Source organism: Myxocyprinus asiaticus, chromosome 26 (genome assembly GCF_019703515.2).
Source record: "Myxocyprinus asiaticus isolate MX2 ecotype Aquarium Trade chromosome 26, UBuf_Myxa_2, whole genome shotgun sequence".
In the NCBI taxonomy this organism is placed as follows: domain Eukaryota; kingdom Metazoa; phylum Chordata; class Actinopteri; order Cypriniformes; family Catostomidae; genus Myxocyprinus; species Myxocyprinus asiaticus.
This window is the reverse complement of record NC_059369.1, coordinates 43699403-43712945: the sequence shown is the minus strand read 5'-3', so window position 1 is coordinate 43712945 and position 13543 is coordinate 43699403. Positions and strand designations below refer to the sequence as shown.

General features: G+C 37.5%; 1 protein-coding gene across 1 annotated transcript in view; it reads left to right on the top strand.

Annotated features, from left to right (window-relative positions):
• The window catches only part of LOC127416675 (SH3 and multiple ankyrin repeat domains protein 3-like), a 286289-nt gene that overhangs the window by 100210 nt on the left and 172536 nt on the right, over positions 1 to 13543 (top strand). Inside the window, exon 4 of the mRNA XM_051656158.1 lies at positions 10838 to 10946. Within this exon, the coding sequence (XP_051512118.1) occupies positions 10838 to 10946 (109 nt within the window). The remainder of the gene's footprint in view (positions 1 to 10837; positions 10947 to 13543) is intronic.

Genomic DNA, 13543 nt, shown 5'->3' with positions numbered 1-13543 from the left:
TGAATTAGAGTGAAGACTGCGAGCCAGGCCTTCTCATCCAACATCAGTGTCTGACCTCACAAATGTGCTTCTGAAAGAATGGTCAAAAATTCCCATAAACTCTCTCCTAAACCTTGTGGAAAGCCTTCCCAGAAGAGTTGAAGCTGTTATAGCTGCAAAGGGTGGGCCGACGTCATATTAAACACTATGGATTAAGAATGGGATGTCACTTAAGTTCATATGCGTCTAAAGGCAGATGAGCGAATACTTTTGGCAATATAGTGTATCTCCTGTTCATTAAATAATTATTAACTTTGGCATGTTAGCACTTGCTGTCTTTTTTCTATAATTCTCGTAACCCATAAGTAATGAGTCAAGTGTTACCACATAAGTATGAAGGAATTACTAATGATCTGGACCATTATTCTAAAGTGAGGGTCATGGTAAAGAATTATTAATGAATGAGATCTTACTGTTTCCTTGGGAGTTAAAGGTTATCTGGAACATTATTCTAAAGTGAGGGTTATAGTAATGCATTATTAATTAATGAGATCTTACTGTTTCCTTCCTTGGGAGTTAAAGGTTATCTGGAACATTATTCTAAAGTGAAAACACATTATAAACCATTAGTAGTTACTGAGGTGTTTCTTGTCAGTTAGTAATGAATCCTCAAGTGTTTGTTCGTACATTTTATTAATTTAATCAATCAGATAGTTAACAAACATTCACAGACATTAAAAAAAAAATTCTGGCATTGAATTATGAATCATTTAAATAATTGAACATAATTGCATAGGCTACAAACCTTTAGCAGGATAATGCTTTTAATTGCTGGTGCTCGAGGTTACTACATGTTTTAAAAGTCTTATCTCTTAACATAAAGTAAAACAATACAATTATGTGTCTAAAGGACAAGTGTGTTGATCTCCACAAGACTTCAACAGAAAACGGAGAGAAAACCGGCATGCAGCATGAGGCCGATTCCACATGTGTACTTCCGCCCTAGACAGTCCACTCTGTAAATACGCAGGCTACAGTTTTTATAAAATTAATTTGACATGTTTCCTCCTTTGCCAGTGTTCGGTATGAACAGAACAGAATGTATGTTAAAGCTTACCGCGCGCAGGCGGATCGGCAAGAGGGCGGAGCAAAATCACACTTGCTTTTCTTTCAGTTTCAGCACGAGCATTGAATAAGGCGAACCCTGATTGGATTAGAAGCTTGATGGACCAGACACTCATTCTTTATTTATTTATTTATTTTTCATTGGATCCATTAAGTTACAGGAAAAAAAAAATGCACTTCACATAAAATCAAACTCTTCTTGTAAGATTAACCTACAGTACCTATTGAATAAAAAATTCATTAAAAAAATGTCGTGTAAAAATAAATATGTATATTCAAGTGTGTATTCATTAATTAATAATGCGTTACCATGACCCTCACTTTAAAATAATTAGTAATTCCTTATGTGGGAACACTTGACTCATTACTTATGGGTTACCAAAATTATTTTAAAAAGACCTCCAGCAATATCAAACCTGCCGAAGTTAATAATTTTTTAATGAACAGAAGAGATATCCCAAGGAATACACAGGTTGGGCACATACATCCCTATATTTCTGTAAGGTAAGCTGACTGTGATACTCTACCACACACTGTAGCTTTGATTTAGAGAGCTGTTACGTTCATAAATTAATTCCAGCAAAGAACACACGAGGCGCATGTTTCTCTGAAGGCGCATTTCATGATCATGTTCACAATAAAAACATAATCATTCACATTTTAGACACATGTTAATGTTTTGACTAGTAATTTATTAGTAGTAATTTTAACAGGTTAATTTATTATACATATTTAAATAATGAACATGTCTGGGTTTGTGATACGAATGTGGATAAGTTAACGAGAGTCAACTGTTCAGACCAGTGTCATATACAGTATGGACTACATTTAAAATGTGTGAACAACCTTACAAAAAAAAAAAAAAAAAGAGAGAGAAAAAAAGAGATTTGAGCAGAAAATCAGATTTGGGCCACATTTAGCTGTGATTTGAACGTAGCCTTTGAAAGCCAGCATGTGGCCTGGCATTGTAAAGCTTAAATGGTTAAAATCCCAGCTTTACGATGATGCCATGGCTGCGATGTTGAGCCTCACATCTGGAGATCATCTCTGAGCTTCCATCCAGTCCAAAATCTAGAGGAACCAATCTCAGAATCTGTTCAGTCCAGAAGCTAATTTAGAAAAATGCACAGATGCATTCATATCGATAGGGATAAATAATCTACACTGTAAAAATGCCCCATATTTGTTTTTGATAACAGACAGTACATTTGGGATGTAGGCCAGATCTGTATATCCAGTTCTGCTGGGCATTAGCAGTTCAGAACAACTGAGAGATGCACAAGTCCACTTAAAGCTTACGCATCTGGTTTAATGGCAGGTTCAGTTGTGACCACTTGCCCCACAAAGTGGTTACATATGTCAATACATATGCCCCGCTGTTAGGGAAAGTTGTCTCGAAAGGTCAATGTGTGTTCAACGGACTGTATCTTTTTCCTTGGGCAATAACGGTGAAAATGTTCAGTAGCTTTTTTGTAGCCAGGACTTCAAAGTATGTGTCTATACAGAAGTTGATTTCAAAAGATAAACCTACCCTGAGAAACATTCACTGGAGTAAAAAGTGTGACAACTTGCCCCGGGTTTCCCTATAAAATGCAGCAAAGTACAAGTTTGTTTGTGCTCTAGTTGTGTTTTAATGTTAAACAATAGGTTCATTTGGCAGTCTTTAAATGCTCATTGATTTTACAGTTTTGCTGCTGGATGCTTTTAGAAATGTTTCCGTGCACTTTACTTAAGGTCTATTCTAGTCTAATGCGTAACACTCTACAATATTTATCTACATAGGGCAGGAGTTGCTTCGTTGATGCAGCGTAGCTACTACGGATGGTGTGTGTTTTATTTTCTTTCTCTGAGCACTGCATGGCCCATATATGTCAAACCTATTTTAGTCATTTTATCTTGCCGGGCTGGCCAAGGGCCACACACAAGCTCCCTAGAGACTTCAGTTTGAGTGCATGCTGGAGATGTATCAAAATATAATTTGATACACACAATTGATTTAAGAAGTTTAAACAGATTGAATGTTAGTTTAAGGTTTTACACATCCTTCCCCCACCTCCATGAGCTTTTCAAACAGTCACTGTGAACCAGTTTATTGACAATTATTTAGATGTTGTGAACTTTTTTCATTTTATTGATAAAAACAGTACAGAGAAGACAGGAAAGGATAGAGAGTGAGGGAGAGATGTAGGTTGTTTTGCACTATCTTTGTTTTTCTTTGTATGCAGCTCAGCTTCCATTGCTTTGGCAATGCAAATGTAAAATGATATGGACATTTATCTTTGTGGAATGTTCAGCATAAAAATCAACAAGCATAGTACACTGTGGCCTATATAACATATTTTCAATAAAAGTACTCAATATTTAATACATATTTTAAATATTCATGTGTCCACCTAAAATCAATTAATAGCCTAAATCTCTCTCTCCTGCATGCACTGGCTGGACACATTTGGACTAAACGTCACCTTTTGCTGGCAGAATGATTTAAAAAATATATTGGTTCAGAATCAGAATGTATTACTGCTATAAACTCTTTGGTCTCATGAAAAAAAAATCTATCTATCTATCTATCTATCTATCTATCTATATATATATATATATATATATATATATATATATATATATATATATATATATATATATAATATTTGTTTTCGTTCCTTGAACTGTTTTAGTCCCTGAATCTGTAGATAGTTTCATATTTTCAGCTGTGATTTGGTGGCAATTCTATAGAGTCAGTGTACAAATAATACAATGAACTAAATGGGTAAAGTTTGTCTGATGTTGGCTTGACAAAGCCTTGTCTGAAAGTTTAAACTAGCTTTAAAGGTTTTAAGTTTGATGGTTGTACAGACATTACAGTAAGAGAAACAGCCTGCCACTAGATGACAGATAGATCTATCACGTGTCGTGTCATGAGAATCACCCTGGCACCAACTGAAATGAACTGGGCCTCACACAAGACACCAAAGTATGTGGTGATTTTTGATCACACTTCACTTAAGGTGTATGTGTGTGTGATTTATTAATATCAGACAGCCCCTCCCTCCATCCTTGGGGCAAGGAGCTAAGGAGTTTCACCTTAACAGTAAAAGAATGATCTAACTGGACCATTCAATAAATTAAAATTATGTAAATTAGAGGGAGTTGGTCATCTGAATAATCTGAAGGATTCGAGAGCAGCCTAACCCTTTAGAGCTCTTCTGTATCATCAACACAAGGAACACACAGTTGTAATATAAAAAGTTTTATTCACAAAAAGATAAACAAGAATAACTAACAAAAACTACAAAATGGTACTAATATGCTAAAAGATCAAATAAATGAATAGGTAAATAAAAGTGCATAGGATGGAAAGATGCAAGTGGTTGAAATGGATGTAGCAATGGCAAAGTATGACTATTGTCTTATGGAAAGATAAATTGATGTTTCTCTGTTAATTGATAAGGTGAAAACCTTATTTCCATTTAAACAAATAACTCAAAGATTATTTGCAAGATATTTGATACACAGGTTGTGCAATCTAATGAACATTAGAAAATCATAAACTGATGGTATACACTAATGCCAAGGTCTCCGGAAAGAGGTTAAGTAGTGATATTTACGTTCTCCTTGATCGATTGATGAGCTCAGTTATAGCAACGTCTTCTACTGGGGCTCAGGGCCACTTTACAGTGATGAAGTTGCTGGATTCTGTTTCAACAGCCTTGGACATGAAGGAGCTGATGAATGCTGATCTCCTGGAGGCACAGAGAGGGTTCTTGCAGTCTGAAACATGCAGATATACAGCCCTTATGTCGGTGCAAGATTCACCATCTGGAACACACAGATGCACGAAACTTGAAGAGAAAGTTTGTGCGCCAGAACTAAACCTTGTCGCTGGAGTTATCTTCTTGGTATAGGGATTCCAAACTTGCCGTTGCAATAGTCTCTTGTAGTGAGACTTCCTACTTTTTCGATCTTCTACTGTCTCTCAGATGGACACTGAGAACGTTGGGTGATCTGTTATCCTCTCTCTCTGTGAAGCGGAGACTTAACGTTGGATGGTTTGTATTCTGTTACATCTCTTACCACTCAGGCCAGAGATTCAGAATGTTGATTATCATTCTGTTACTGATCCCGAACTCAAACAACCAGGAACTCAGAACGTTGATTATTATTCTTTATTACTCCCGAACTCGAACAGCCGGGAACTCAGAATGGAGAAGTGTTATAGAAGTGTATCCTGTTAACGACCCTCTGGACGGGGACTCAGGACAAAGGTGTTATAGGAGTGTATCCTGTTAACAACCCTCTGGACGGGGACTCAGGACAAAGGTGTTATAGGAGTGTATCCTGTTAACAACCCTCTGGATGGGGACTCAGGTCAAAGGTGTTATAGAAGTGTATCCTGTTAACAACCCTCTGGACGGGGACTCAGGATAAAGGTGATTTAGAAGTGTATCCTGTTAACGAGCCTCTGGACAGGGACTCAGGACAAAGGTGTGGTCATCCGGAGGATAGTTTTATACCTTTCTGATGAGGAGAAGATTTCAGTTTGGCACTTCTTGTTTCAGGGTTATGATTGGCTTCTGACATCAGATGGGGCCCACACAGTGTGGGTCACCCTCCCTTCTCTGTGTGGAACATTTGCATATTTTAAAGTACATGGTTAAAACAAAGTCTTTAAAGTTTCATCTACGCATTGTTCTTTTTCCAAACCTCTTTAAAAATACTCATGGCATTTTTCTGAAGGTATAGAGACCAAACATGATATTGAAAGATTAAATATTACGCATGCATTAATTTATACCACCATAGTTCCGTTTGTGTGAACTATTGTGCTAACTGAACAACTGCAATTTACATAAACAGTTCTGTGAACAAACATGGAGTGGATGTGCATTGCAGTTGGTGTCCATGTTAGGAGTAAAATTTGTGTGTAAAGATTTGTCTTTGTGGCTTCTTTGTTTCATCTTTTGCAACATGGTTAGTTAATGCTGCTTCGAGAGGTCTTGAAGAATATTTATGGTCCTTCTCACCTCTTAGGGCAAACCTTAGGTTGGGGGGTTTGAGAGGTTGCTTAGAAACCACTCATGGACCAATGAGAAGTATTTTCCAGCATGTTGGAATGTCTGGGGCCTTACTTTCTGAATTATCTGGTAGTTGTCCGAGCAGCTTATCTGATGGCTGTGCTTGGCATTTGTTTGTGTTGGTCCTGCCACTATCCAGTCAAAATGGAGCCACTCTTCTTTGCCTTGACAGTTAGGGAGGGGCTCTGCCATAAACTGGCTCCTGGAATGTCATCTGGTCCGATTGTTCACCACGATAGATAGATAGATAGATGATTGATTGATTGATTGATTGATTGGCTTTGTCAAGCCAACATAATGATCGTGACAGAAAGCTCTTGAGTCTACTGCTATTGTTAGTTATTCAGGTGAAGACATTTTGTGTTCGTGAGCATCTATTTAGCACAATTTAACCTCTGTGGTTTGTTGCTTGGGGGGGGGGGGGCTTGGGGGTTCAAGCCTTAAATAGGTGGTCAGAGCCCATCAGACCTCCTGCAATTTACAACATGAAATTGGCTAGCATATTTAATAAAGACATATTCAAGCAACAGGAGATGAATAGAACTTTGTGAATGATGAGTGTTCCAGTTCAGCTGAATTCTACAGATAGACCAAAGATTGGACAAACACCCTTTAGAACTCCTTCTCACGCTGTGTTCTATAAAAAAATTTCTGTCCTGCATCTGAAAAAATGTCATTTAGAAAAACATAATCCAATCATGCCACACTGTCAGACATGCAACTTCCATGTATTGCCACCACTAAGTGATGAGACATCTGAGAAGAGATCTACAGTATAATATAGAATTGAGTTAGATTTCATTGCAAGCAGGGCAGTATTTGTACTCTAGTGTGGAAGATCTATGAAAATAATACTCAGTATATGAAACAAAGAGAGAATGAGAGAAAGAGAGCTGTAATATTGCATTATGATTGTTCTTCACTAAGTTAATCAACAGAAAAGCTGTTTGGTTTTCCTTCATCCAATGAGATTACTCACATCAAATATCCACTAGAGGTTTTACGCTCGCCTCACACACAAACACACACACACACAACTCACTACCTCTCTTTGCAAAAATTATTTTGTATCCATCTCCATAACAACAGTTTGAGTGGCCAAGAGTGAGTGAGAGAGTACAGATAGATAGAGAGAATGAGTTTCTATAATTCACCGCATGGAAAGGAGGAGCTGCAGCGAGCATGTGTGAATGTGTGTGTGAGAAGGAGCTCAGATGGTCATGTGTGTCGGGCTGGTATCAGGGCGGTGTGATGACTTGATGCCGATCATGTAGATGAAGATGCGGGATATGAGCTAATTCCACACATGGTGAGCAACCCACACACTTTGCTTTGCTTTTGGCAGGGGACAGGTATGAGTGTGTGTGTGTGTGTGTGTTTGGCTGGCCTTGATCTTGTGAGGGTTTTATGTAACAGGCTGCAAGAGCATATATACAGTCATATTAATGTCATATTGTACTATGTGGATGTAACGGGTAAAGGATGGGCAAGGAGGAGGCGGGAACCAGCAGAACAGTCAACATAAACTTTTAATGACGTAAATCAACTTAAACAAACATAAACCCACAGACACACACACAGCAGCCATGTCTCTCTCTCTCTCTCTCTCTCTCTCTCTCTCTCTCTCTCTCTCTCTCTCGAACTGGAACCTCCGGCTTGTCCTTATCCCTCTCCCTCTGATTGGGCTCATTCGTTGAGTGCCGGGCGTCCATCGTTACAGCCTGGCCACATCCTCCTCCTCGTTACAGTGTCTGTGTCTCATTTGGAAGGCTGTGTCCTCCAGAGGTCGCATTTGTCGGCCGCATACGTCATCGAGGCTGTCTCGTTTCAGAAAAGTGAGTAGGACACTTTGAATGCAGCCTTCGAATGCGACCTTCTTTCACAGGAATTCGGAGGATGCATGAGGTGTATCCTTCGTGGGCACTCACAACCCACAATTCTTTGCTTCAACGGAAATGTCAAAAAAAAGAATAATAATTTTTAAAAAAAAATGCCAATTTGCCCATAAATATGATGTTCAAACGCAAGGAATGTTAATTCACAAGTTGAAGTAGATGGGTGCAGAGTATATAATATGTATAGTTATATTAATATATAATAAAATAAAGTATTAGACTAAAAGTACACCTGTAAAATCTATTTTCTTTTCTCTTTACATCATTATATCTCTCCTGAAATGTACCTCATGCATTCCCTTCCAGAAGGACTTTGTTCCCTTCTCACTCAAAGCGCTGGCGCTTGTTAAAGAGTGGCGTGCTGTCATAGCAACAATGTTACGTTATGTTTCCATTTGTCCTATGAAGCCCATCTCATTTAAACAAGGCTTGTTTAAAGGAGGACACTCGGTATACTTCAGCCTTCAAAGCACGTGTCCTACCTAGCACGCAGCCTTCGAAACGAGACACAGCCAGTGGAACTTTAAATTATGTTGCTGTTATGAAATGCAAAAAAAAAAAAAAACATAATATTGGATGTTCAGACTCAGTAAATGGCATTTTATTCTAAAAATTGCATGTTTAACGCTAGAGCATGGAGCTTGCAACTCCAAGGTTATGGGTTCGATTCCCAGGTAACACACAAATGGATGAAATGTGCATGATGATTGCATTGTAAGTAGCTTTTAAGTAAGAGTCTTCCAGATGCATAAATGTAACTTAACTGGGTGCTCTTTTAACTAAATATGATTGTTTTATGGTGCTTTTGTGGGTTATTTTATATTTTGGCGTATTGTGAAAACTTCTTTTGTGTCCCATGGCAAACAAAATAAAAATTAAATGCTTAATGAATGATTGAAAGATTATAAAATGTTTAATTATTTTAACATTTTAAAGTTTAGTCTTGTTTAAACTGATATAATCCTTTAAAGCAATGAATAGGGCAACAGAAATCACACAGAACTGAATGAAACCATTATAAAGTCAAATTAGGTAAATAAATCAACTGTGTTAAATAAATATGATGGCATTTATCATTTAACTAATCTCATTAATTAAAAATGCAATGCAATTAACTGATAAATTCCATGAATTTAATATTAATCGATTGAAACTGTACACGTAAATACATTTCTAAAGGTGTTAACACGTAAAATTATGACGTTTTAGATGCTGTTATTATGTCAATATTATACATTTCATTATTAATATTATATAATTTAGAGTCACATGGGGTAAACTCCTCGTGGTCGCGATTAGTGGTTCTCGCTCTCAATGGGGCGTGTGGTAAGTTGTGCGTGGATCGTGAAGAGTAGCATGAGCCTCCACATGCTATGAGTCTCCGCGGTGTCATGCACAACAAGCCACGTGATAAGATGCGCGGATTGACGATCTCAGAAGCGGAGGCAACTGAGACTTGTCGTCCCCCACCTGGATTGAGGAGAGTAACCGCGCCACCACGAGGACCGACTAAGTAGTGGGAATTGGGCATTCCAAATTGGGAAGAAAAGGGGATAAAAAATTAATTATATATATATATATATATATATACATACACGTTTCGTTATCTATGTAAATGTACGAAAATGAACCAAACTAGACCTAGAACCAAACTTTTCATAAGAATACATACAAATTCTCATGAGATCACATTTTCATGAGGTTATTTTATATGTTACGTTATATGTTATGTTATGTTGTACTGTGTTGTGTTCCTCCCTCGGGAAGGAATATCCCGGTTTCAAAACAACTTCAAATGTATGGATAGCATCTGAGGCATACTGTTAATCGCAACAGACAATAATTTCAGCTCATCCCTCAGTTGTAAAAACAAGCATAAATCGCATTTTAGTATACTTATAATTGAAGTCATTGGGGCACGGCATTCCAGAGCGTTTGAAAGCAGAAATGTGCAGATCATATTGTTGTTAAAGTGCTTCTGTTAATTCTGGACAAAATATGTGTTATTTGAGCTAAAAAGTTAGGCTTTTAGGCTTTTAGGCTTTTAGCAGTAGAACTTCTGTTCTGTGTGTTACTGACATAATTCCTGTGGGTGGAGTTTGATCCATGTAAACAGTCCTGTTTAGGTATTTTGCTAATGACCGGGTGACTGTACATTATTGCTTACATAATATGTCTGTACTAATATTGACACTGATGTTAAAAGGTATTGTAATTAAATTTTGTGATTCTTATGATAGTTTCGATATAATAGAATCACACATTGAGGGGTTTTAGAGTCCATCTGTTTAAATATTCTATTTGATTTCCTTGTTGAAATAGAATGAAATAGAATTGTGAAGATGTTGTTCAGTACATTTTGAAATATTGTTTCTATATAAACAATACAAAGATATTGTTTCTTAATACTGTATCTTATTAATTTATGAATTATAGATCAAGAATGCTATTTCAACAGATTTGGTGATGGATTTTATGTGGCTCTAACTGCAAAACTAAAATTAAGTCCTCACTGTGGGGTTCAGTGAAGTTTTATTCCATCTCTTGTTTCTTCCGCATGGGAAAACTCGCCTGTTTTTGCTTTTATCCTTCTTTTGCATTATTCAGCTTGTCTCATCTCTCTCTCTCTCTCTCTCTCTCTCTCTCTCTGTCTCTCTCTGTCTGTCTCTCAATGTCTCTCTCTCTCTCTCTCTCTCTCTCTCTCTCTCTCTCTCTCTCTGTCTGTCTCTCAATATCTCTCTCTCTCTCTCCCTCTCATTCCCTTAGGCTAACTTGAAGAAGTTTATGGAATATGTGCAGCAAAGGAACATTGAGAAGGTATCAAAGTTTCTGGAGAAAGGGCTTGACCCAAACTTCCATGATCCAGAGACCGGAGGTAAGTGATATGAACATTACGCTGCGAGTTGTGGAGCCCATAGTACTCAAAAGTCCCTATTCATTAACATCTTTCTTTAAGTCAGTTGTGTGTGCAATTTGATGTGTTTCAGTTCTGTTAAACCCTAGGAAATAATTGTATGTTTATTTAGTATGATTATTTTTGGTATTTTTATTTTTGGTTCTTTTTTTGTATTTTTCATTCCATATCTGTTAGTTTTGAGGCCATTAATATGCTAGTGTACTCCTAAAAGGGTTGTCTCTTGACCCTAGGAAAAACAAATCCCTTTTATGTATTAAGATTTTTTGTTTTTGTTTTGTTGTATATGTATGATAGCTTTAAGGGCCACCTAAATGCTTGCATACTCCTCAAAGTTGACAAAATTCTAAATTGGTGCCGTGACCCGATCTCTTAGCGTTATTTCTTGACCCTATGAAATATTTTTTCCCATTTATTTATTTCAATTTTTGAGTTTTGTGTCTTTTAGTCCAAGTATGTTTGCACTGAGGTCATCTATATGCTTGCATTCTCCTACAAATGGACAAAATTCCAAATTGGTGCTGTGACCTGATCTCTTATCTCTTTGATTTGAGTCTGTCAGTCCACCATTTTCCTGAACGCAGAAATGTTCCACGATTTGACTGTTTTCAATTTCCAGTCTCCAGTGTTTTCACTCGCATCGGCGTATATTCTTAGCGAGTAATGTAATGTTTAAGGTATTACATTTGTAAAAATTGTCAAAAAACATGCCGAAACTTCACAGAGTCGAGATGACTGTTTTTTTAGACAGTGACTCACCAGAGTGTGTAGATGACATGAAGAGATGGTCAAAGGTTAGTTACGTTGATATAATTAATTGTTCTGAGTTGTTATGACAGCCAACAACTGCACAAGTTGAGCCTGAAATTCATTTTTACACCAAGTAACACTTCAGTGGTTGATGTTCTCCACTGGATCACTCATTTTGGCAGTTTTTACTTGGCGTCTCGAGACCAGAAATAGAAAACAGGCCATTAGAATCATCATGGCATTGCCCAGTGGTTGCTCAGGAAAACTGTGGAAAGCAGCTGAATTTGGACTGAAACACCCTTGCATGCTGTTTAGGAATGGTAGACATCCATGGGAACCAAATTTGGTTGTCTTCAGGTATCATTTTCAGTCAGTCATTTTGAAAAGCTTGGAGGTAGAGCATTTAATGTTAGGCAGATGCAATTTGCACCTTGGTGCAAATAATGGTATATGCTATTTACTCCCCAGTGCAAATAGTGGCAGATATTATTTGCACCCCAACCCTAATTTAATAATAACATACAGTATATGGGCATCACTGCAGTGTGTTTATTGTGTTTATTTAGAGTCCCACAGGCACACTACATTAACCCTTACCCCTAAACCTAACCCTAACCTTACTTTAGAAAAAAAAAAAAACGTGGTTTTACTACAGTAACCATAGTTTCACCATGGTATTAAGAGTGGAAACAGGAAATCGAATGGGAAAAAGAGTGGGAATGAACACAGATTCAATCCGCTATTGCTAGGACAGCAGAACACATTCAAACACCACCTTTCACCCCCACGCCACTGCAGCGACATCTACTGTTTAGTTTGTCGTATATTTCTCTGGTTCCACCAGACTATCGGGGTGCAAACAGCTGCACTGTGTGGCAGATGCTATTTACACTGGGGTGCAAATAGACACTCCGTTAATGTTATCTGGTTATATAATTTAAGTAGTTTTTACAACAAAGATACATTTTTGCATCCAGTTTTTAGTTAGACTGAAAGAAAGATAAAGAAAGAGAGACTGTTCTGCATTAATGACTGTGGTTCAATCATCTGACCTCTCCAGTGCATGCTAGGAAGCCAAGATCACCTTCTATGCAAATTCTGCCTTACTTATTCAAATTTATTCATTCATTTGTTTGAAACTGGCATGGACTGACCTCTGGCCATGTCAATGGACAGGAATGAACGAGTATGTGTTTGTATTCACATGAGTAATTGCTAGCAACAGAGATAAAGTGACCTCTGGGTTGTGGAGCACCTCACAATTGGCGGTGGGCTGTTCTGAGATAGTAGCTGAGCAATTTGTGAACAACATGCAGTTCTTGTATCCTTGACAAGTTGTGCACATTCACATGTATTCAAGAAGCAAGGCACATATTTAAATACGTAGTTTAACCTTAATGGTTAAACCTCTTGACATTATTCAAATCATTACATTATTTTTTGAAGATTTCTCATTTTTTATAGTGTTGGACAACCTTTTTTGTTAATGACCCAAGTGCAAATAAGAGTGCTACAGCAGAGGGGAAGATTTTATTTTACTGAACAGCGACTTCAAATTTCGGTTAGTTCCTGACACAAGGCTATTGAACGGCTAAGTGCCATTGGATGGCACTTTACTGCGACTGATCATTGTAAGCTTTTGTTGTATGGAAAAGAGTAGCGTGCAAATTTGGCAAAACAAAATTTTTTTTGTTTCACAGAGAAACCCATTCCACTCTTAACATTATTGACAATGTGGATGATGGACAGATGTAAGAAAAACTATTATAAATGGAAAATCATAAGAATAAAGAATATTTATTCTTCGA